The sequence below is a fragment of the Varanus komodoensis genome, unplaced genomic scaffold, assembly GCF_004798865.1.
Source record: "Varanus komodoensis strain SLA01 unplaced genomic scaffold, ASM479886v1 scaffold72, whole genome shotgun sequence".
NCBI classification, from domain to species: domain Eukaryota; kingdom Metazoa; phylum Chordata; class Lepidosauria; order Squamata; family Varanidae; genus Varanus; species Varanus komodoensis.
Window position 1 is genome coordinate 675,858 of NW_025336374.1, and position 26,004 is coordinate 701,861.

The window sequence follows — 26,004 nt, forward strand, 5'->3', positions numbered from 1 at the left end:
CATGCTGTGGCCATACCTTAGAATCACAGGTACAACCCCCAACCTCCTCCTTACAAACCTCCACTGAATTTAAACACTTGACTCAGCTTTAACATTGCAGTGATAAACATGCATACATTAGCATGTTGAACATATTCAGCCAATAAAAATGCAAGAATGCGTAAGAGAGCTCTATTTGTCCTGCCATAGTGTATTGATTAGATTTCATCCAATCCTGAGAACCATTTAAGTGAGCATACGTTCCGAATCTTCTCCTTTGAAGTAGCCAATCAGTTTGATTTCCTCTTCCATGTGGTCAAAGGCCTGTAGCTCCAGTTTGTTATTAATAATTTCCACTGGATCCTCCATCAGCTGTCATGACAAAGGAATTTAATCAGAAAGAGCAATCTGTTAGCAACACATATGGAATAGCTATTGCCTGATATGAAACAAAATGCACACACATGTTTAGGGGAATATTGTAGAAGTAGCAAATCTGTTTGCAAGACATCCTAAACATTTTACTTCAAACTCCCTCAGGGTTCAGTGGTTGCTTTCCAGGATTCAGGTTTGCAACCTTGCTTCCAATCCTTTGCATATTACTCATATGTAAGATCTACTGTGTTGAGTGAGGGTAGTTGATGTAGTTAAGGAGCTTTAAACAATGCAGAAGTTAACAATTATCATTGCTAATGATTAAGACAATTCTATCAGCACAGTATTGGGTGAAAAAAGGAGAGTGTTGTTTAAGAATATAAGCATAGAAACAAAGCAAGTCAAAAGAGGTCTCTCAGACCATCTAGTCTGACTCCTGGCTCCAACTGGCCCTGCTCATGTAATCCCCAACATGTGATTGTGATTGCCATCACATGTTACATCAGGTAATGCAAGTTGATTCCCCCATCAATTAATTTAATCAATGGAATTAATTATTTACAATTCACTAAACAATTGCACTTTAATCTTTGACTAATAATTGCAATTAATAAGTCCTTTAGACAAATGTGCATCCATTCATGTCTCATATCACGTATCACATATCATGCCATTCTTTCTTTTCTGAAATATGCCATTGAAGATGCAAATATAATAGATTATTTCCATAATTGGGAAATGGAATGAATTTATTGGGCCATTTGCACTTACATCTAGGAGGAATTCAACCAAAACATCTGCTGCCATTTGCCCATCAAACTCAATGATGTGGTCCTCTTTAAAAATATATAGGCTTCCTTCTTCATCCAAACCTGGAAGGAAGGCATAATGTTATATAACATGTGAATATAGTGTGATGTAGAAAATCTTCCTGTCCAGGATACAGAGTGTCTGTATATAGGACTTTTAACCTGCCTTTTAATTGAGGTTTCTAATTCCAGATTCTTTGTGGGTCTAAGATCAACTGTTTCACAAGCACCATTTCTCTCAGGGTTTATTTTTTCTTTCTCTGCCTTTTTATATGTTCAAACACTTAACCACAAGGTGGAGCTGCAGCATACTGGAATTGTGATAACACCTAAGCTTCTCATTTCCAGATAACACTACACTTTCCTCACTCTTAAAAAAAAGTTTGGAAGCAATGCAAAGGCAGTGGAGCATGAGAATATCATGGACCTGCCAGGCATGCTGTCTCCCTGGAGGACAGATTAGTGATTTAACTGGAGGGTTGCTAATGCTCATAAAGCCCACTGACATGTACCTCTTCCTTTCCATCTGTCTGAGAACAAACAATACCACCAAGCAGAACCTTGAAGAAATTGCATCAAACTTAGAAGTTTTGGGAGGTAAACTCAAGAACATTGGGGCGCAGATAGTACTTTGACGAGGATAGGAGGAGGCAGAAAACTACTCTAGGTGAATGTCTGGCTACGAAGGTGGCAACAACATGCGAGAGTTGGATTCTGGGAGGACAATCTACACTCCCTGGAGGACAGACTGCTGGCAAGGGATGGGTTGCACCTATCTTAATACAGGAAGGCATATATGACTTGATAGCTGAAACTGAAATGTGGTGGGATGACTCCCCATGACTGGAATTCAGCAATTGAGGGAAATAACCTGTTCAAGAAGAACAGAAGGAACAGAAAGGGAGGTGGAGTCACACTATACATATCTCTTCACAGAAATACAGGAGGATGATCTTAGTAGTTCTATCAAGAGAATCTGATTAAAATAAATGGAGCAAGGAATACAAGGAACATGTTAGCTGGAGCCGACTACTGAGAGCCCAGTAAAGGAGAATACAAGAATTAAATTCTTGAAAAGCCAATTGCCAATGTTTCAAGGAGGCATAGTACAGTAGTAACCGGGGACTTCAGTTTCCCCTGTTATGATACAAATTCTGTCAAATGTGGTCCCTCAAAGAAGTACATGATTTGTGTTACTGATAATTTCCTCCTACAGAAGGTAGAGGAAGGAGCTAGAGGATTGGCTATCCTTGACTTGACTCTGGTCAACAAGGATGACTTAGTTGAATAAAGTGACAGTTCTGGGAACTCTGGGCGAAAGTGACCCATGCCATATTTGAATTCTGTTCTTTAAGGAGCAAAAGCCAAACACATACCCCCAATTTTAGGAAAGCTAATTTTAATAAATTCAGAATAATGATCAGTCCCATGGCAAACAACTCTTATGAGTGTTTATCAATGGCACCTTCTTAAATTGGGAAGAGGGATTGAGTGGGATACTAGAGGGTTCAGTCCTGGGGCCAGTACTCTTCAACATTTTTATGAATGATTTTGATCGGATGACCTCCCTTGTGGACTGTGGGGATGCTGTTGACATAATATATCTTGATTACAGCAAGGCTTTTTACAAAGCACCCCATGATATTCTGATCAGAAAGCTAGTTAAAACGGTTTGATGGAACAACTATCAGATGGATTCACTGTTGGCTACAGAATCGGACTCAAAGATGGCACCTGCTCGGACGGGAAAGTGGTAATGAGTGGAGCAATGCAGGGCTCAGTTCTGCACCCAGTGCTCTTCAACATTTTTATTAATGGCTTGAATGAAGAGGTGTAAGGAATACTGATCAGATTTGCAGATGACACAAAATTGGATGGGATAGCTGTTTCCCTGGAGGAAAAAAGATTCAGAGTGATCTTGATAGGTTGGAGTGCTGGCCTGAAGGCAACATAATGAAAATTCAATAGGGAGAAATGCTAAGTCTGCACCTAGGAAAAAGGGAACCAAATGCACAGTTACAGGATGGGGAATACTAGGCTCAATAATACCGCAAATGAGAGAGAATTATTGTCGATCCCAGGTTGACTATGAGTCAATAATGTTATGTGGCTGCAAAAAAAGCAAATGGGTGCATTAATACAAGGGTTCTTCAAAGTTTCTGCACTTTTAAAAACTCTATTTATTAAGAATTTCAAAAACAAATTACATCACTTTTCTACTTAGTCACCTTCCTTTCTGATGCATTTTTCGCAGCGCCACACCAACTTTTTAATGCTATCAGCAAAAAATATATAAAATATATTTATAAAATATAAAAGTGCTGAAACCTTTTGAAAACCCCTTGTAGAAATCAATTTCCCCTCTATTTGGCATTGGTTAGGCATCATCTAGAGTACAGTGTCCAGTTCTAGGCTCCACAGTTTAAGAAAGATACAGACAAACTTGTAAAGGTCCAGAAGAGGCAACAAATATCATCACTGGACTGGAAATAAAGCTTTTTGAGGAGTGATTGAAAGAACAGGGCATGTTTAGCCTTGAGAAGACTGAAGGGCTAAACATGATAGCACTTTTCAAACGCTTGAAAGGCTGTTACAAAGAAGAATGACAGGATCTCTTCTCAATCATCCCAGAGTGCAGGACACAAAATAATGGGCTTAAGTTACAGGTAGTCAGGTTCCAGCTGTACATCAGGACAAATGGAATCAATGACGTAGGGCTTGAATGCCTCTTCCGCACTAGAGGCGTTCAAGATGCAACTGGACAGCCATCCGTCAGGGATGTTTTAACTGGAGTCCTGCACTGAGAAGGGGGTTGGACTTGATGGCCTTATATGCCCCTTCCAACTCTACTATTTTATGATTCCATGATTTTATGATTTGGATAAGGATGTGCAGGAATTGTTTATCACATTTGAAGATGGCACAAATTGGATGGGATTGCTAATCCCTGGAAGGCAGAAATAAAATTCAAAGTGATCTTAACATAAGAACTTAAGAAAGCCAGGCTGCATCAGAGTAGTAGTCTAAGTAGTCCAGCATGCCATTCACAGGATAGCAAACCAGCTGCCCAGTTAATTTGTTGCTCACTCTTAATTCTAGATCATCTGAATAGGCTGGAAAGCATTGGTTCTTATAGAAAACCCTGTGAGATCGCACTGCTTACACCCCGCCAGAGGGAGGAGTCATCATTTATGGCCGCTGTTTTCTACTCTTCAAGCAGTGACTTATCTTTAATAGCACTTCCCCTTTTTTCCTTTGCTCAGGTGTCTTTCATGAAGAACTTTATGGAAAGTCTTTTGGAAGCCCAAGTAAACAAATGTGTACTGGATTGTTCCTTTTCATGTGCTTATTGACACTCTGAAAGAATTCTAATATTTTAATGAGATAGAACTTAGCTTTGTGGAAGCCATATTGACTTGTCTCTCTAGATCAGTGATGGTGAACCTATGGCACACGTGCCACAGCGGGCACACAGAGCCCTCTCTGTTGGCATGTGAGCCAGGTGGCCCCAGCATTGCCCCAGCAGCCATGCACATATGCGGAAAGAGTGACGGCGCCAGGCAACAATGTCACTCATTAGCCATGACTCGCCACAAGAGGCGGCATCGAACAGGTGGCCAGAGGCAGGCGCAACAGCCATGGTGGGTGTGCCAGGAAGGGAGTGGGGGAGCAGCAAGCGGGCGTGCCAAGCCCTGGTGGCGGCGCCCTCCTCCTGCCTCCTCCTCCTCCTCCCAGCCCACAGCATGTGAGTGCTGCTGCTACCCAAACCGCCCTGCTAGCGTAGTGGCGGGAATCTGCCAACTCGGTAGCCACAGGCACAGCCAGGCAGTCCCGCGCCCACCTGCCTGCACGCCTGCTCCCACGCCGGGCTCCCGCACTGGTGGCTGCAGGGGGTGGGGGGAAGCTGGGCGAAGGGAGCGAGTGAAGGGGTCGAGGGGGCGGAGCAGCAGCAGCAGCTGGAGCGAGGAGAGAGAGGGTGCCCGGGATCGATATGGCGCTTCTTCGGGAGGGAGGCCAAACCAAGGCTGGAACAGCTGTGAAGTGAGAGGAGTGGGCGCTTAGCAGGGACCCACCTCCCCACCCCACCCCGCAAGGCTTGGCACACCGTGGGGGCACCTCGAGGAAGATCCCAACGGAAGCGTGGAAGGGATCAGCAATAGCCTCTCCTCACTTTTAGTTTAGTTCTCTCTCCCCTCCACCCCATTCCACCCTTCCAGTAAACTTTCAAGCGCCGCCGAAGCTTCTGCGGCATTCCTGGTGGATGGTTTGGGGGAGAGGAGGGAGAGAGTGCAAGCAAGCCTGGCGTCCCCCAACTTGGGGGCACTGAACAGGAACATGGCTCCTTCTCTCTTTTATTGTGTTTTTCTTTTAAGACAAAAATGTTAATGTATGAGTTGTTTTTTTTTCTAAACTAAAACCTCAGTATTCAGGTTTTATTGCAGTGTTGGCACTTTGTGATAAGTAAGTGGGTTCTGGGTTGCAGTTTGGGCACTGGGTCTCTAAAAGGTTCGCCATCACTGCTCTAGATGCTTACTGTAGATCTTCAATAATGTTTTCAACCAATTGACCCAGAACAGATGGATTCCCTGCTCCCATTCCCTTTTATACAAGTTGGTGTTACATTGGCCATTTTCCAGTCCTTTGGTAGAGAGAGTCATCTTAGGAACATAGCACATATTTTTGTAAGAAAGTCAGCAATTTCAGATTTGCACTCTTCCAGCACTCCAGAATGAATACCATGTAGTTCTGATGATTTATTAATTTTCAGTTTGTCACTAAGATTGAGAATTTTATATTTTGTAACTAATGTTTGCCTTAATTCCTCACACTCCCTTTCTGAAAACATGAGTTCGTGTACTCTGTTCTTTATCCTCAGCTGTGAAGATTAATGAAAAGAATTCATTCAATTTCTCTGAAGGCCCCTTATCTTCCTTTAGTGCTCATTTAGTTCCATTATCATCCAATAGTCCAACTGTTTCTCTAGCTCATTTCTATTTTCTGATCAATTTAAAGATTTCTTTTGGCAAATCTTTTATTTGTTTTCAGGAAATACAAAGGGTGGGGGAGTATATAATAAAAAAAAAGAATGGAAAAAAGAAGCCAAGCGTTGTTCTAAGGATTTAACAAGCAACCCCTCATTTAAGCACATTTACAATAAACAAGGATCCCTGTCAACCACTGTCCTGTCCCACCAATTCCATTCTCTGTCATATATTTATCTAGCCAATACAGTTAGTTATAGATCTCAACATTGCTTTTGTGCGAGTGAAGTCACAAACGTTGGTATAAATCATATTTTCTTTAACCATTATTTAAATTGCTCGAGTAAATCTTCCATCTTCGAATAAATTCTTCAACTAGTCTTCTGTTGCCATAACTAGTTAGCTTCTCCATTGCTGCATCCTCAGCTGGCTTGTTTTCCCAGTCTTCAACAGCTAAGCAATCTTCAGCTTTCCACATTGAGGCAATTATCATTCTTACCACAGTTATCATATATTTGTGTAATTCTGACATAATCTTTGGGATAGTCTTTGGGACAATACTCAGTAATATGTTAGCATTCATTGCAAAGTCAGTTTTAAGTATCTTCTGCATCTCAGCATGTATCTGCTTCCATTTTTTTTTTTTATTCTGTCACATGTCCACCACATATGATAAAATGTTCCATCTATCTCTTTGTACTTACAAGATTTTCCATTATACTTCTTATCCATTTTCTGTATATCTTTTGGGGTACCACCATGCCACTGAAAATACCTCTAATATCAATATCCCCCTGGTTGCATCTGGCCCCAGGCTGAACAGGTCAGTCCCCCCCGAGTGGAGAAAACCTATTTCCCAGCTCCAGGTTGGCGCTAAAAGATGGAGGATGCCTTGCTGGCCAATTCCTCCTGTGGGTGACATGCCTCCATGTCTTCCCAGCTGTTTCTCCCTCAGCCCCTCCCTCAACCTTTTGTCTGGACTCCTCACTTCCTCCTCCAGGAAGGACAGCAGCTTGCACCTGGGGTATGTGTGTCCCTGCCTCTCTTGAGGGAGAAGGGCAAACGAAAAGAAACTGGACAGTCATCTGAGTGGGATGATGTAATGTGGCGTCCTGCAGCAGCAGGAGGTTCGACTCGATGGCCTTCAGGGCCCCTTCCAACTCTATTATTCTATGACTCTATGTCACAGGTATCACAGCAGACAGCAAACATTTTTTAAAAAATGACTCAAGGGAAGAGATTCCCTGGGCAGCCCGGGGTGCAGCTAAGGGATGCCACTGGTGGTATAGGACCTCAGATAGGCCTCATGGTGAGCCAGCAGCTCATGTCACCCTCTTGCACCTCTCCCACATGCACCAGGCCTGCTAGGCTCCCCTGACCTGCAGTCCAGTCCTTACCTCCTTTCTGGGGCCCTTGTCACTTGCACATGCCCTCCCCAGCTTCTCCGAGCTGCTCGGCTTTGCTGCTGCTGCTCCCACTCTCCTCTAGGCCCAAGACCCAAAAGGGCCTTGCAGCGGTGTCACAGGACCTCAAATACCAATACAACATCAGTTGTACGCGTTTTGTTCAGTCTAAAGAACTCTTCTAAGTCTCTTTCACATTCCTTTATCTTGTAGTAAAATGTTTTCATTCAGTCTTCATCTTCTAGCTCCCTGTTGCTCATCTGGTCGGATAATTTCCAATGGCTGGTAGTCCATATCTTAGATTGAATCCTTACAGTCTTTAAAGTCAAGATTGAAGTTTTAGATATCTAACAAATGTCTATCCTTGTCTATGTCCATGACAGACAAATGTCTATGTCTGATATCTGTCAGAAAAGAAGGTGTAGTCCCTGGGTTTTAGACTTTATTTATTTATTTGTTTATTTAGGGGACTTCTATGCCGCCCCATTCGCGGAAGCCTCGGGGCGGCTCACTTTGAAATCTCCATGCTTCTTTCAGTTGCAGCATTTTCATATAGTTTTAAAAAAATTGGGTGAGTTTATTTGTACCCTTGAAGTTGTTAGCAATATGTTCCTCAAAATGAGTATTTGTTTCACTTATTGTCTACTTGCATCAACCTTGCACTCCATTCTGTTTTTTAGATTTGGACAAGAATTCTTGAAGGAAGTCTTCTTCTCTCTAATGACTTTCTTGACTACTTGTTAAATATGCTATGTGACTTCTTGGACCTTGTGCTACTGTTCCTAACTTGTGGTATGAATACTAATTAACCCCTTATAATTGTGGTTTTAAGTCAGCTGCAAGCAATTTGAAGGATATAATCCTCTTAACTTCCCTCTTCAATTTCATTTTTATCAGCTCCCACATATTAGAGAAGTTGATAGGTTGAAGTGCTGGACTAATTTAATTTAATAGGGGCAAGTGCCAAGTTCTGAACCTAAGGAAAAGAAATGCATAGTTTGAAGATGGAGGACACTTGTTCAACAATGCTACAAATGGGAATGTTCCTGGAATTGCTGTAGCTCACAAGTTGAATATGAGTCAACAGTGTAATGTGGTTACAAAAAAAGCAAATACTATTTTGGGTTGCATTAATAGAAGCTTCACTTCCAAATCATACAAAGTACAAAGTAATTTCCCTCTACCCAGCATTACTTAGGTATCAGCTGGAGTACTGTGTCCAGTTCTGGGCAGCACAGTTTAAGAAAGATGCAGACAAGCTGGACAAGTTTCAGGAGAGGGCAACAAGGATGATCAGGGGACTGGACACAAAGCTCTATGAGGAAAGACCGAAAGAATTGGGCATGTTAGCCTTGAGAAGTGGGGAGATATGAAAATACTCTTCAAGTATTTGAAATGCTGTCAGACAGAAAAGGGCCAGAATCTCTTACTGATCATCCCAGAGTGCAGGGCACAGTATAATGGTTACAGAAAGCCGAATTCAAGTTACAGGAAGCCAGATTCCAGCTGAATATCAGCACAATCTTCCTGTCTCTTAATGCAGTATGACAATGTAACTAATTAGTAGAGAGGTTGTAGCATCTCCCACACTGGAAGCATCCAAGAGGCAGTTGGACAGCCATCTGTCAGGAATGCTTTTACTTAGAGCCCTGCAATGAGCTGTTAAGTTCAACCTGGTGGCCTTACTGGCTTCTTCCAACTCTGCTAATTCATTGAATCTATATAAAACACACACAAACTATTAAAAGTGAGGAAACACAAGTGTACACTGAATGCCTTGTATAGAGAAATCCATAGTGATATATCTTATCTCATAAAGGGAAGGTATATCACCAAATCATTAGGATACCAGCTTTGCATTGTGCCTTTCTGTGAATCAAAGGAAATACCAGACTTTCAGTAAAAGATGAAACTGCTTGAAGGAACTGTGTTTCTAAGCATGGCATACCTCAGTTCACCTTTTCATATGCCACAGCTTACTCCATAGCTGCTCCCATGAGGAGTATTAAACTACCTACACTGGATGTATATAAGGATGTGGTGCCAGTCTTGAGACTAAATGGAAAACAACAATGATGACAATGAAATAAAAGGACAGACAGGTTTGCATTCTTCTGTCATTTAATTTGGTTAAGGAACTTGTCATTCTTTGTCCAAACTAACATTCCATTTCCCAGGGGTTCATCATGTAACTTCAGAAAGTACCTTATAAACTAGCACATAATTACATAGAAACAGAGCAAGTCAGAAGAAGCCTCCTGGGCCATCTTGTCTGACCTCAACCTCCAGCTGGCTCCACCCATGACATGCCTACCACGTGTATGTCCAGACTATCCTTGAACACCCTCATTGATGGGGCTTCAACCACCTCCCCTGAAAGCCCATTCTATACCCTAGGGGTTCTAACTTTCAGGAAGTACTTCCTGGCATCCAAATTGAACCTTCATTCCCTGAGTTGTGTTCCATTGGAATGCATCCTGCCATCCTCCATAGGGGAAAATGGGTCTCTACACACCTCTGTGTGACACCCTCTCACATACCTATATGTTGCCAAGAGAACCCCTCGAAGTCTCCTCTTCTCCAGGCTGACAAGACCCAGTTCTCTCAGTCTCGCCTCATATGGCTACCCTGGAATCTGGCCACCATCCTTGTGGCCCTACGCTGCACTGATTCCATCCTGGCCATATCCTTCCTGTAATGTGGAACCCAGAACTGAACACAAAACTCCAGCTGCGGGCACACCAGAGTAGTATACAGTGGCAGCAACACCTCTCCTGATCTAGAAGCCATGCTTCTGGCTATGCATCCAAGGGTGGTGCTCACCCTCTTGACCGCTGCATCAACATGGCAGTAGTACAATAGTTTTAGATTTGTACCATTTTAACCACATCATTATTGTCAGGGCAAGGCTTGTTGGTGCTGGTGTAACAGATTATTGTGTCACAACTTGTGCAACAGACACACTTGAGGCCAGATAGCTACACTCTGGGACAGCATGTCTGATTAGGACACTTGCAAGTGAAGTATTAATGCTGATGGCCCAACATTTATTGCTCTATGGATAGTCATTTGGATTTAACCACCATTAATACAACAGTAGCAGTTGCCACATTAGGGATTTTAAGCAGATCACACTTACCTAGCTTTTTGGCAAGTTTTGCATCTTTCTTGGAATCCACTAACCCAAAACCAATGGCTTTGTCTTCTAGGACCTGTGCAGCAAGCTGAAGAAAAACCCATACAGAGTTGTAAGTCCCTCTAATCATCTAGTATCTTACAGGAAGCACTACTGGATCAGAAGGATTAAGATTACTCATGAAGGGCTCCAAAAGTAAACATACATCACTAAAAAAAGGACAAAAGGGGCCATCAATTTGCATAATGTGTATATATTGCTGTATGTGTAAATATAAAGATTTAGGCAGTATTATAACAATAGAAATACAATTCATCTCACCGTAGTGTAAAACATTAGGGTGACATATGTGCCTGCTGTTTAGTTCTTACAAATCTTTCTCATTCTACTGGAATCAGATGTACCATCTCTCCAAATAAAGTACGGTCCTCTTGGAAAGAGGTCAATCTGATCAATCTAAGAACAGTGTGAAGATACGTAATGGTTCTATTACCTTTAAGATCAGAGATACTGTTCTGGCTTGCCCAGCTGCATCAGATGTCTTCCTTGAACTTTTGTCATCTAACATTGCATCTAGCTACAGGACAGGGAATGATGAAGAAAAATCTGTTGAAAATCTGTTCCAGAGGGTCACCCAACACTCTGGAGTAGATCTGGGGGCCTGAAGTGCAGAGGGGGAGAAACTGTACCAGTAGCACCTTCTGATGGCATCAGTAGATTAGGTTATGAAAACTGAAAATATGCATGTGTAGACAGATGCATAGAAATGTTATAATAATAATAATAAAAATAATAATAATGCTGCCTTTTTAGATGATTTTAAATGCTTGCCCTTGCTGTCAACCATGCCCTAATCCATTGGAAAGTGCATCCATCTCTCCGAAATCGTAACAATTTCTTGACCAGGATATTGTGCAGCACTTTGTCAAAAACCTAGCTGAGATCCAGATAAACCACATCCACTGCATCCCCTCTATCAAGCCACCTTGAAACCTTGTCATAAAATTCCACAAGGTTCATCTAGCAGGGCCTGTTTTTGCAGAAGCTGTGTTGTGTGGCCGCCAACCTCCTTCCCTATCTAAGGTTTCTAGATCTTCCCTATTATGAGCCTCTCCATCATCTTTCCCAGAATGCACATAAGGCTAACTGGCCTGTATTTCCCATATCCCCTCTGCTACCCTTTTTGAAGATTGGAACCACTGATGCCACTTCTACACTTGTGAAGTCACACAGTCAATACAATTCAAATGATATGCCAACCCATTGTGTCCAACACTCAATTGCTGTATGGTAATTGTCTGAGAGCAACAAGCCACACTTTCAGTCTGCTGACTAAATTCACAGAGTGAGGCAGTGGCCACAACTGAGAAGCAGGTGAGGCTTGGAAGTGGGAAGGGGACAACAGGATAGCATTCAATGTGGATAAGTGCAAGGTGTTGCACTTGGGACACAGGAATAGGTGTCACAGGTACAGCATGGGGAACAAGTGGCTAGAGAACAGCATGGGATCTCAGGGTACTTTCAACAGCAGGCTGAACATGAACCAACAGTGTAATGGGGTGGTTAAGAAGGCAAATGCCATCCTTGAATGTATAGCTAGACGTGTGGCTTCCAGATCTAGGCAGGTGTTGATAGCACTGTACACAACTCTGGTGGGTCCACAGCTGGAGTACTGAATCCAGTTCTGGGCTCCACATTGTAGAAGAGACAGAGCTAGGTTAGAATCAGTTCAGTGCAGGGTCACAAGAATAGAAGCTGAGTTGGGAGGGATGACATATGAGGGGAGGCTGAGGGAACTGAGTGTTTTCAGCCTGGAGAAGAGGAGCCTCTGCGGGGGTCTTCTAGCAATGGGTATGTGAAGGGATGTCATGTGGAGGAGGGTTGTGACCTGTTCTTCCTTGCAGTGGAGGGCAAGATGTGTTCCAATGGAGTAAAGCTCAAGGAACCAGGCTTCAGGTTGGATGCCAGGAAGTACTTAGGTTAGGAACCCTAGGGTATGGAATGGGCTTCCAAGGGAGGCCCCGTCAGTGAGGATGTTCAAGGAAAGATTGGGCAGCCACATGTTGGGGATTACATGAGTGGAGCTGGCTGGAGCTGAGGGTCAGTCTAAATGGTCTAAGAGGCCCTTTCTAACTCACTTTGTTTCTATGCTTCTATGATTTAAAGGCAAAAAGTTTTTTTTGCTAGTTGTTTGTCCAAGCATGTTGGGTTTTACTAGTTCCTTAACTACTCTCCTAATTGTAGATGTAGTGATACCATGAGAAACATCTGAGCCCAGTTTTCCACTCACAGAAAAGATGAAGGAACATGGAGACTCTGGAAAAAGATACACAACTTCTTTTCCTTTCTTTTCATTGAAGGCTTACACAAAGTTTAGAAGGAGAATGCAGAAAGCATTGCTTAAGTGATAATGAAGGCTATACCTGCACAAAGTTCTCTGAATGTCCACCTTGTTTTGTGCCTCTCACCCCACTGGATCGCTCTTTTCAGGATTACTGAAATGTCACACAATAGCAAAGCTCCTGTAGAAGTACAGCGTGCTCCAAATCTTTGCTAAAAATAGCCTGAACTGAAGTGTGCTGGGAAAGCACCAAGAGCTGAAGGAGATAACAAATGCCAGCTGCAAGCACTCTGTCTGGGAGTCTGCTTCTGACTCCATCTATGCCCTTCATTGGTAGGAGTCCAAACTTTTATTCAAAGGTTAGAAGCAGGGACCAGGTGGCTGTGTTTGGTCAGAGAGCTCCTTTAAAGGAGAATTTTATCATTACTGAAAGGTGCACAGAGGTGGTAACAGGGTGGCCTATAAAACCATATGGTCTTGATCAGAACAAAGAAAATAGAATTTGTGTGAAGGAAGAAGGCTAGAACCTGTGATGTTTTCTGAAATAGAAATCAAGACAGTGCTGGGAATTGTAGGAGTTTGTTCTGTCTAAACACACATAGGTTTGGGCTTAAGCATTATCCACATGGTTCTGTATTAGGACCACTGTTTTTCAGCTTATTCATAAATGATCTGGTACTAGGAATGATCAGTGAAGTGGCCAAGTTTAATGACACCAAACTATTTAGGGTGGCTAAAACTAAATGGGATTGTGAGCAGCTTCAAAGGATTTTTTTCAAGCTGGGAGAATGGACATTAAAATGACAAATGTAGTTCAATGTAAGTAAGTGTAAAGTAATGTTTGTTGCCCTTCATGGATTGCTGCCTTGTCGTGGTGAAGGGGCTTGCGTAGCTCAATGAAGCTATGAGCAATGCCATGCAGGGCCATCCAAGACGGACAGGTCATAGCAGAGAGCTCTGACAAAAGCTGATCCACTGGAGAAGGAAATGGCAACCTACTCCAGTATCCTTGCCATCAAAACCCTGTGGACAGTACCAAAAGGCAAAAGGATATGACACCTGAAGATGAGCCCCTCAGGTCAGAAGGTGTCCAATGTGCTACTGGGGAAGAGCAGAGGGCTAGTACTAGTAGTGCCAGAAAGAATGAAGCGACTGGGTCAAAGCTGAAAGGACACTCAGTTGCAGATGTATCTGATGGTGAAAGGAGAGTCCAATGCTGTAAAGATCTATGCTGCATAGGAACCTGGCATGCAAGATCTATGAATCAAGGCCAGCTAGATGTGGTCAAGCATGAGATGACAAGACTGAACATAGACATATTAGGAATCAGTGAACTAAAATGAACAGGAATGGGTAAATTTAATTCAGATGACCATCAGGCATACTACTGTGGGCAAGAATCCCTCAGAAGAAATGGAGTAGCCTTCATAGTCAATAAAAGAGTAGGAAAAGCAGTACTGGGATACCATGTCCAAAATAACGGAATGATCTCAGTTTGAATCCAAGGCAGACCATTCAACATAACAGTAGTCCAAGTCTATGCCCCAACCACTGATGCTGAAGAGGCTGAAGTTGACCAGCTCTATGAAGACCTACAACACCTTCTAGAATTAACACCAAAAAATTATGTCCTTATCATCATGGGGGATGGAGTGCTAAAGTAGGAAGCCAAAAGATAACTGGAATAACAGACAAGTTTGGCCTTGGAGTACAAAATGAAGCAGGGCACAGGCTGATAGAATTTTCTCAAGCGAATACGATGATCACAGCAAACACTCTTTTCCAACAACCCAAGAGACGACTCTACAGATGGACATCACCAGATGGTCAACATATAAATCAGATTGACTATGTGCTCTGCAGCCAAAGATGGAGAAGCTCTATACAGTCAGTAAAAACAAGACCAGGAGCTGACTGTGCCTCAGATCATGAGCTTCTCATTGCAAAATTTAGTCTTAAATTGAAGAAAGTAGGGAAAAGCACTATGTCACTCAGGTATGACCTAAATCATATCCCTGATGAATATACAGTAGAGGTGACAAACAGATTTAAGAAATTAGATCTGATAGACAGAGTGCCTGAAGAACTATGGATGGAGGTTTGCAACATTGTACAAGATGTAGCAACTAAGACCATTCCAAAGAAAAAGAAATGCAAGAAAGCAAAATGGCTGTCTGAGGAAGCTTTACAAATAGCTGAGGAAAGAAGCGAAGTGAAAGGCAAGGGAGAAAGATACACCCAATTGAATGCAGAATTCCAGAGGACAGCTAGAAGAGATAAGAATGCCTTCTTAAATGAACAGTGTAAAGAAATAGAAGAAAACAATAGAATAGAGAGGGCCAGAGATCTCTCCAAGAAAATTGGAATATGAAGGGAACGTTTCATGCAAAGATGATAAAGGACCAAAATGGCAGGGACCTAACAGAGGCAGAAGAGATTAAGAAGAGGTGGCAAGGTTACACAGAAGAACTATACAAGAAAGAGCTTAATGTCCCTGATAACCACGATGGGGTGGTTGCTGACCTCGAGCCAGACATCCTGGAATGTGAAGTCAAATGGGCCTTAGGAAGTCTGAGCAACAACAAAGCTAGTGCAGGTGACAGTATTCCAGCTGAGCTATTCAAAATCCTAAAAGACGATGCAGTAAAAGTGCTACACTCAATATGCCAGGAAATTTGGAAAACTCAACAGAGACCACAGGATTGGAAAAGGTCAGTTTACATTCCGATCCCAAAGAAGGGCAATGCCAAAGAATGTTCAAACTACTGCACCATTGCACTCATTTCACATGCTAGCAAAGTGATGCTCAAAATCCTACAAGCTAGGCTCCAGCAGTATGTGGACCGAGAACTACCAGAAGTACAGGCAGGATTTCGAAGAGGCAGAGGAACCAGAGATCAAATTGCCAACATACACTGGATCATGGAGAAAGCTAGAGAGTTCCAGAAAAACATCTACTTCTGCTTCCTTGACAATGCTAAAGCCATTGATTGTGTGGATCACAACAAATTGTGGCAAGTTCTTAAAGAGATGGGAGTACCAGACCATCTGATTTGTCTCCTGAGAAACCTGTATGCGTGTCAGGAAGGAACAGTGAGAACTGGACATGGAACTACTGTGTGGTTCAAAGTTGGGAAAGGAGTACGGCAAGGCTGTATATTGTCCCCCTGCTTATTTAACTTATATGCAGAGCACTTCATGCAAAAGTTGGGGCTATATGAATCACAAGTTGGAATTGCCAGGAGAAATATCAACAGCCTCAGATATGCAGATGATACCACTCTAATGGCAGAAAGTGAACTAAAGAGCCACTTGATGTGGGTGAAAGGGGAGAGCACAAAAGTAGGCTTGAAACTCAACATTAAGAAAACTAAGATCATGGCATCTGGTCACTTCCTGGCAAATAGATGGGGAAGAAATGGAGGTAGTGACAGATTTTATTTTCTTGGGCTCCAAGATTACTGCAGATGGTGATTGCAGGCAAGAAATTAAAAGATGCAGGCTCCTTGGGAGGAAAGCTATGGCAAATCTAGACAGCATACTAAAAAGCAGAGACATCACCCTGCCAACAAAAGTGCATATAGTCAAGGCTATGGTTTTCCAAGTTGCAATGTATAGCTGTGAAAGTTGAACCGTAAGGAAGGCTGAACACCAAAGAATTGAGGCCTTTGAATTGTGGTTCTGGAGAAGACTCCTGAGAGTTCCTTGGACTGCAAGAAGATCTGACCAGTCAATCTTAAAGGAAATCAACCTTGACTGCTCTTTAGAAGGCCAGATATGAAGATGAAACTCAAATTCATTGGCCACCCAATGAGAAGGAACAACCCATTGGAGAAGATCCTGATTCTGGGAACAATTGACGGCAAAATAAGGGGACAGCAGAGGATGAGGTGGCTAGATGGAGTCACTGGGGAAGTGCGTGTGAGCTTGGGTGGACTCTGAGGGATGGTGGAGGACAGGAGAGCCTGGAGGAATGTTGTCCGTGGGGTCATGATGGGTCAGGCACGACTTTGCACCTAACAACAACAACAAAACAATGAAAATATTGACCTAGTGTGCAGCTGCTGTGAAAAAAAAGCAAACACCATTGAAAATAAAATTGCTAAGATTATATTCCTTCTATACAAATTGTTGATGCCACTGTATTTATTTCTGATCCCATCACCCAAAAAAGGACATTACTGAGTTGGGAAAAGTGCAGCAATAATCTGTGAAGAACAGTTACAGCAGCTGGGGTCATTTAGCTTAGGTGGAAAAAGCAAATAATGGAAGACATGATTCAGTTGTTTAAATTATGTGATGATGTGGACCAAGTGGTAAGGGAAACATTTTTCTCCGCCTGCCATAATACTAGAACTCAGAGTCATCTCATGAAACTGATTGGTGGGAGATTCAGCATAGATAAAAGGAAGCTCTCTACATCGTGTATGGAGTCCCGTTGAGCTATGGGATCTGTTGCCACAGGAATTGGTGATGGCCACCAATGTGGATGGGTTTAAAAGGAGATTGGACAAATTCATGGAGAAGAGAGCTAGTTGCTACTTTGGGTACCAGAGTCAGTATGCCTGTGTGCACCAGTTGCTGCAAGTGTAACGCCCATGAAATATTGGTAGAGCCCAAAGGGGTGGGACTAGGAAAGAGCAGCGTTGCAAGAAATTCTAATCAAAAGGAGCAGGGAATCTGAAGAGGCAAGAGCTTGCCACCAAGGCCCTTGCCAACTTGGTATAGGTATAATTCCTACATGTTTGTGTTGGGGGATGAATCCACGTAATGAATTCATGTGTATACAATTGAACTGTCATGTTATTCCAGGGTTTGAATATTCTGCCATGCAGCTGACTCTTCTATGTTCCAATTAGTTGAAGAGGACAATTTGGATTCTTTTGTTTGAGTTGGATTCAAAAGGACATTTGAACTTTGCATCTCTCTGGCCAGTTTTATTTGTATTGGTGCTTTTGCCAGGGACTTGGGCGCATGGGATGTAGTATTTTGCTATTATTATACTTACTTATGCTGTTTTGTTCTAAAATTATTAAGAAGAGGTTCATTTTGTGTGTTAGGTTGTGTTGCAATGTTCATTAGGAAACAAATAGCGCCACAGAATCTATCAGAGTTGCACAAGACTGGGGCAAGAAGGAACTTTTGTACCCATCCTGCTTGGGGAACCCTGTGTGAGCAGTGTTGGGGACTGCGTGAGCAGTGTTGGACTGGATGGACCATTGCTCTGATCCAATATGGCATTGCTCTACCATGACTATAGTATTAGGATCAGAAGAAATCTGCACTGCCCAAAATCATTCTAGTTGGTTCAGTAACCCACTGAAGATCCCCTAACTTCTTGCTAAGGACATTGTACATCTGGTAGAGAATGGCCACCACTCATGCTGAAAGAGATAGAAATAGTAAAAGAAGTTGACCTTTTTCATTTTTACTATTTACATCAGGAAACCGGAACATTTTTGTGGCCATCTTGATGTATTTTTCAGTCTCAGCTATATCTTACTCAGCTAGTTCAGTCCCAATCTTTCTTACAAGTTCAAGGAGGAGGTTAAATTCATACTGTGCGCATTTATCTACTAGCTTCTATCTTCAGTATGTTGTTGGTACAATTACCCAGAAAGTCTACAGTGCTAATGCAGAGTAGTTTGGCTGCCTAAGATTGCTAGCTCTTCAGTTCACACTCATGTACTATCCATGGTGCACCATGGGGGGTGAGCCAGCTTTGCACACACAGCAGCTAGCACTGGGCTGCAGGGGTGTCAGTATCCTCCCATCTCTCCACTGCTGCTGCAGATTGAACGCTGCAGGTCTGACACAGGGCTAGTCCTCACACTTCCATGGAGGTCACTAGCTCCACACCGAGGTGGGTACCCATTTAACTACTCACGCTTTTATGCACTTTTGAACTGCTGGATAGAGAGGAGCTGGGACAAGGCAAATTGAGATAACCCCACCATGCAGATTCGAACTGCTGGCTTTCCAATCGGCAAGTTCAGCAGCTCAGCGGTTTAACCTGCAACACCACCTGGTGTCCCTATGACTCTTAAAGTAGCCAAATGCCTCATCATCTAATTAGTGATGCACATGAATGGATGAACAAGATTCTTCGCACTGTCCCTAACCCACACCTCTTATTCACCCTTCCTTTGCTGCACATAATATCCACACTTCCCTCTGCACAGGACTCAAAGAAATGGCAATAGGCCACATCCCCCCCTGCTGAAAAGTACCAGGGAGGGTATCAGCATTGGCAGGCAGTGCCTGTGCCCACTCCCTCTTGTACCAGACCCACAAAGGAGTTTGTCCCATTCCCCAAACTGCCACCCTTAGCAGTCCTTCCACCTCCCCCACCAGCACCATTATTCATGGAGGAAGCTCACCCTGGCAGCCCTTCCCCATGCCAGGCCCTGCTGTGAGTGCTCAATCTGCCTCTCTTCCTCACCCCCTCTCCAGCCAGCCCTGCCCACACTGCTGTTGCAAAACATCTGGTTGAGCAGCTGAGCAGATCAGAGGAAGCTGCCTCAGCTGGTCTAGGAACTATGGGATACAAGCAGTCAAACTCCCAGGGAGTGAGTGAGCAGTGAGCAAACAGAGCTAACAGGAGTTGGTGACAGGGCTGTAATGTCAGGAGAGGCAAAGGCAGAGGCAAAGGGGTGAGGGGCCTGCACTAGCCCAGCAAACAGTCTCTTTCAAGAGACCATGTGCTCCTGAAAGCTGCACCTAAAAGGATTGGCCTGATTACTAGCCTTAGCTGTGTGGGTGGGGAGATTCATTCTAGTTCCTGACTCCATGCTGAGTAGATTAGAGGAAGTTGCCTCAGCTGGTCTAGGGTTTCTTGGAAACTAGCAGCCAATCTCCCAGGGAGTAAGCAACTAGAGTGAGAAAACAGGGAGAGCAAGCGGGAGTTTTGTGGTGGAGTTTGGCAGGGGAGCTCAAGGGGCAGGTCCTTAACAGTTTTTCCTTCTTTTTCTTCCCCCGCAACCCTTTGTTTTCTTTTTTGTAACACACTTTCATTTACTGGTAGTAACCTTTAGGAAAGATGGGAGAAAGCACTGATTGTTACAACAGTCCCAACAAGATAGAATCAAAAGGTAGCAGAAGAGCAGACCAAGAAGACTTCCAGTGGTGGTTACATGCAACATCTGTGCAATGTTTATTTTCCTGCCTGAAGTCAACATGGCCTACATATGCAACAAGTGCAAGCTAGTAGCCATGTTTTGTGAGCCGCCCTGAGGCTTTGTTGCGATGGGGGTGGCATAGAAATGTTATAAATAAAGAAAGAGAAGAGAAGAGAAGGTGGGAGTGCTGGAATAGCAAGTATCCACCCTCAAGATAATAAAAGATTATTAGAGCCAGTGTGGCGTAGTGGTTAAGAGCATGGGACTGGGACTCAGGAGATCTGGGTTCTAGTCCCCGCTCAGCCATGGAGCCAACTGGGTGACTTTGGGCCAGTCACAGACTCTCAGCCCAACCTACCTCACAGGGAATGAGATGGAGATGTAAGCTGCCTTGAGCCCTTTATTCAAACAGCATTTTAACTGTTAACATTATTGGTTTTATCTGGCCAGGGCGGCTTATTTTATACTGTACTGCTGTATTTTAATTTTATATTTATATTTTAATTTATATTATTTTTATATTATTTTATTTATTTATTTATTTATTTATTTATTATTATTTATAATTTATTTTAACTTAATGATGTGAGCCGCCCCGAGGCTTCAGCAAATGGGGTGGCATAAAAATGTTTTAATAAATAAAATAAATAAAATAAATCGCAATATAAATAAATAAAATTTATTCTTCTGGATCTGGACTACCTGCTCCTCAGTTGTGGCCACTGCCCCTGTTTAACCACTCTTAACCACTATTCCACACTGGCTCTCTAATAATTTGGATGAGGAAGTGCTGGAAATAATTATCAAATCCTCAGATAACACAAAACTGGGAGGGATCGCTAATACCTTGGAAGGCAGAAACGATGTTGAGGGTTGGAGGTACCCTCCAACAAGATTTGAGGTAGCCTCGAGAAGAGAAGACTGAGTGGAGGTATGAGAGCACTCTACAATTACTTGAATGGGTGTCACAAAGACAGGATCAATTTTCAACCATCTTAGAGAGCAGGACACTGAATAATGGGCTCAAGTTACAGCAAGCCAGTTTCTGGCTGGATATCAGGAAGAACCTCCTCACTGACAATGGAACCAATGACCTAGAGAGGCTGTGGGCTCTCCCACACTAGAAGCATTCAGGATGCCACTGGACAGTCATCTGACTGGGGTGGTTTATCTTGGTGTCCTGCACTGAGCAGGGGTTGGGCCCAATAGCCTTAGGCCCTGTCCAGCTCTACTGTACAATGATTCTGTGATTCTGTCTCTTTGGCATCACATGGACTTGGATGCAGGGAAAGGGTGGCTGTGTCAAGGAGGAAAGTGTGGCAGGTGCCACCAAATTTAGTGCTCTCTTCTGCTGGTGCACAAGCTCTGCCACCTACTGCTGTGCCACATACTACCCCTCTCTCCTCCAGCACCCTGCCCCACCCTGCATGCGTCCAGCTGCTGGAGGCAGGTGCCCTACTTGGCTATTCACTTCCCACTCTCCAACTGCACAGTCATAATATATGTACACATCTACACGCAGCAGTGTGCTGGGGTGCTGAGAGCTGCTTGTGTGGCTGCAGGTGGGAAAAAGTACCTGCATCGTGGCACCACCCACCATCCCCACACCTCTTTGCAGGCAAGCAGGCAGCCCAGGGGGGCACACTAATGTGGCTACTGCTGGGAAGGAGGCTGGCATTCTTACCAGGAGGGAGGCTCTACGGGGGGAACTTCCATGGGTGGTGAACTGGTACTGAGATTAAGATAAATCGAAAAGGCTTATCATATGACTACCAAAAAGATCTATATAAGCAATAGAAAGAACCTTAAACTTTCATACTTTTACTGATTATATCACTTGAGGAGAAACTTGCAACTAACCTCTGTTAATTGAGAGGCCAGCACTATTTGGTTGTCATAGACCGTTATTCTACGTATACTGAGATAATCTCCTGAGCTGCCATTATGTGCCACAGAGGCACTGAATAAGAGTACTTTTAAGAGCACTTTTGCTTCCTTTGGTATACATGATGACCTACAATGCAGTCCAGTTCCAGTCATTCAGGGTCTTCTCATGTTACCATTTGACCTCAGGATCGTCCAACAGATGGGGAAGCAAATAGAGCGATATGAACCGCAAAGAATGACCCACATATTGTTCTCTGAAGCCAACACTGCTGATAACTACTGAATATAGCCGAGTAGAATTCCAGCCCTAGAGGAAACTCTCATTCCAAAGTGACCTCACCTGGAAAAAGCTGCTTCTTCAGATTAGTATGCTAAAAGCAGTTACAAGCCCTTCTATAGTTTAGAACCAAAATAGTTCATATCCATCTGGTGCTGAAATATGATAAACTTAGCTACTGTACAAAGAAAATTGGAACACCTAGATACTGTTCCATTGGGACTGAATGTGGAATATCAGAAACAGAAAAAGGTTTCTTCCAGTTCATGAAAGGGCACGATCACCGAGTATACAAATAGTATCTGAAATTCTCTCTTGAGCTATCTCAGACATAGATCATCATTTGATGCAATTGAGTTACTTGGAAATTGTTCTATCTGGAGCTGAGAGAGCAGCCAACTGAACCACCAGATGTCTCAACAGTAATACTGTTGTCGTAGTTGTTTCTTTAAAGTAAACAAAAAGGGAGCTGCGACGATAATGTCATTATTTAGCTTGTCACTAGGTGGCACTAGACTTATCTGGGTGGAATCAGACGTTTCTTGTTGCTGTCATGTGTATTTTTACTGTCCTTATTGACCTCCTAATGTTAGTGGTGTTCTGTTCATCTCCTTAGCTCTCCCAATGTGTGTATGAATAAATAAAAACCTTGCCAACTCAAAGTTCTGTAAATGCTTAATTCACTTTAATTAAACATGTGGTTTTATTTTTCCATTTGTAGAACAGCAGCTTTTTAAATGCCAAAATTAATGCCCCCTCCATACCTGTTACAATAATGACAGAACTTAATTTCCAGTTACAATTCATGCCTTTCATTGGTTGGCAAGCTCTTTCCTCAGTTTTGTGCATGTGCAGATTGTGACAACAGAAGACAACATTTTGTAGTGTTTAATGTATGCCCAAGCCTTCTTGCTCCCATCCTGCCCAACTTACTTCTAAGGCTACTTGTCTCTGATATTCTGTTAGCAGGCAATTAACAAAACAAGGTTCAAGCCAATATGTAAACAGTCTGTGTGTGTGTGTGTGTGTGTGTGTGTGTGTGTGTGTGTGTGATTTAAAACAGTAGTTTAAAAGCCACTGAAAGAGAATCCTGCTTTGTGCTGAGGAAAGGCTGGATAGTAGTCTGCTTAAGTTTTTCCTCACAGTCTTAGATCAACTCAAAATTGAGCTCCCCAAACTGATTTTCTCCCTCCTGGGCAAAAGATATTTTCTCCGGCAGTGCGGGAAAGCAAATGACAACTACAAGTACAAAACTGACAGGAAGAGCAAGAGTTCTGGAGTCCCTCACTGTTCCATTTATAATTACAGCACAGTGAGTATGCTTTTCAGTGAGTGAGAGAGATGGACAAGCAGGCAGACACACTTTTGGTTAAACCACAGAGCCTTTAAGGAAGGACTTCTGGTTTTACTAAGTGGTTAAAAGAAGATAAAACACTAATTTAAGATATGCTGATGATACCATATTACTGGCAGAAAACAGTAATGAACTGAAACAATTCTTGCTGAAAGTGAAAGAAGAACATGCAAAAGCAGGACTCCAGGCAAACATTAAAAAATCAAAAAGCATGACTATGGAAAATTACAGAACATTAATGTCAAGATACTGAAGCTGTGAAAGATTTTTGCATAACTTGGCTCAATCATAATTTCAGAGGAAGAATGCAGCCAAGACATTAGAAGACTGACACTTGAAAGGCCAGCAACGAAGGAACTACAAAACATAATCAACTATAAGGCCATTTCATTGGAGACAAGGCCAAGATCATACATACTATTGAACAAAGTTGAACAAAGAAAAAAGCTGAGAGAAAAAGAATGGTGCTGAAGAAGAGCTTTGCCAAATAGCCTACAGAAAGGAAAATAAGTAGGTGCTAGATCCAAACAAGGTGGAACTTTTCCTGGAAGCAAAGATGATGAAACTAAAGCTGTCATCCTTAATGTAGAATCATAGAAGAAGCATTGAAAAGGAACAGAGGGCCATCGGGTTCAACCTCTGCTCAGTGCAGGACTCCAATCAGATGGCTGTCCAGTTGCATCTTGAATGCCTCTAGTATGGGAGAGCCCATAATCTCCCTAGGTAATCAATTACATTGTAATACTGGTCTAAATGTGAGGAAGTTCTTTGTGAAGTTCAACCAGAACCTGGCTTGCTGTAACTTGAGTCCATTATTCAGTGTCCTGCACTCTGGGATGATTGAGAAGAAACCTTGTCCTCTTTCTTTGTGACAACCTTTCAAATACTTGAAGAGTGTTCTCATATCACCCCTCTTCTCATGACCAGTTCTTTCAATATCTCCTCATAGGACCTTGTTTCCAGTTTTTGGATCATCCTTTTTGCCCCCCTCTGAACCCTTCCTAGCTTCTCTCCATCTTGTTAAAACTGTGGCACTCAGAACTGGACATAGTAATCCAGATGAGGCCTTCCCTGAGTAAAAGGGATCTAATGCTCCAATTGATTTGGAAGTTATACTTCTATTAACACAGCCTAAAGTAGCATTTGCCCTTTTTGCAGTCACATCACATCGCCGACTCATATTCATCTTGTGATCTACAACAATTGCAAGATCCTTCTCATTTGCGTTGTTGTTGAGCCAAGTATTCCCCATCCTGGAAGGATGCATTTAGTTTCATTTTCCTAGTTGCAGAACTTGGCATTTGCCCCTACTGAATTTCATTCTCTTGCTTTCAGCCTAGGTCTCCAACCACTTTGAATCTGTTTTCTGCCTTCTGGGGTATTACCTGCCCCACATAGTTTTGTGTCATTTGTAAGTGTGTCATTTGCATCATTCCCTGCACTTTCTCAAGCCATTAATAACACTGCTGAAGAACACTGTGGTCCCCCACTTGTTACCTCTCCCCAGTTTGAGAAGGTTCCACAGATTATCATTCTTTGAGTCTGATTCTGGAGCCAACTGTGGAGTCACCTGATCATTGTTCTATCTAGCCCACTCTTAGCTAGTTTGCTGATCAGGAGATCATGGGGCACTTTGCCAAATGCTTTGCTGTAGTCAAGGTAGATTATGTCCGCAGTATTCTCACAATCCATCAGGGAGATTAGGCAACCCTTGTTGGCTTCTAGTAATCACCACATTGTTTTCAAGGTGCTTATAGACTGACTGTTTTATAATCTGCTTCAGAATTTTCCCAGCAATTGTCATCAGACTGACTAGTCTGCAGATCCTCGGTTCTTCACCACCCCGCTCCTTTCTTGATGACCGGGACAACATTAGCCCTTCTCCAGTCATCTGACACTTCCCCTGTCCTCCATGATTTTCCAGAGATAATAGACAGTGATTCTGAGCGTTCTCCTGCCAGCTCCTGTGTGACTCCAGGATGAACTTCGTTTGGCCCTGGTGATTTGAATTCATTCAACCCAATTAGATAATCCTTGAGCATGAGCTGCCATCCTGTTCCTTCAGCTTGTACTTCCCCTTCATCAGGAAGGTCACAGGACTTCTTTTGGGAGAAGACTGAGCCAAAGTAGCACTTTGAGCACTTCTACCTTTTCTTTGTCAGCTTCCACCTTTTCTTTATCATTTTGCCATCCACATTGAGTAATTGAACTCCCCTTTCTTTCCTCTGTCTTTTACTTTGGACATATCTGAAGAAGGCTTTTTTTGTTGCTTTTAGCTTTAGTTCATACCTAGCTTTAGCCTTCCTGACATCACCCCTGAAATTCTGTGCTATTTGCCTGTAT

General features: G+C 42.9%; 1 protein-coding gene across 3 annotated transcripts in view; it reads right to left on the minus strand.

The window, feature by feature from the left end:
* CASQ2 (calsequestrin 2) overlaps positions 1 to 26,004 on the minus strand; it is an 84,299-nt gene that overhangs the window by 47,716 nt on the left and 10,579 nt on the right. For all 3 annotated transcript variants that reach the window (XM_044452396.1, XM_044452395.1, XM_044452397.1), the window contains exons 2-4: positions 10,688 to 10,772; positions 1,126 to 1,226; positions 240 to 351 (exon numbers count right to left, since the gene is read on the minus strand). In XM_044452396.1, the coding sequence (XP_044308331.1) occupies positions 240 to 351; positions 1,126 to 1,226; positions 10,688 to 10,772 (298 nt within the window). The remainder of the gene's footprint in view (positions 1 to 239; positions 352 to 1,125; positions 1,227 to 10,687; positions 10,773 to 26,004) is intronic.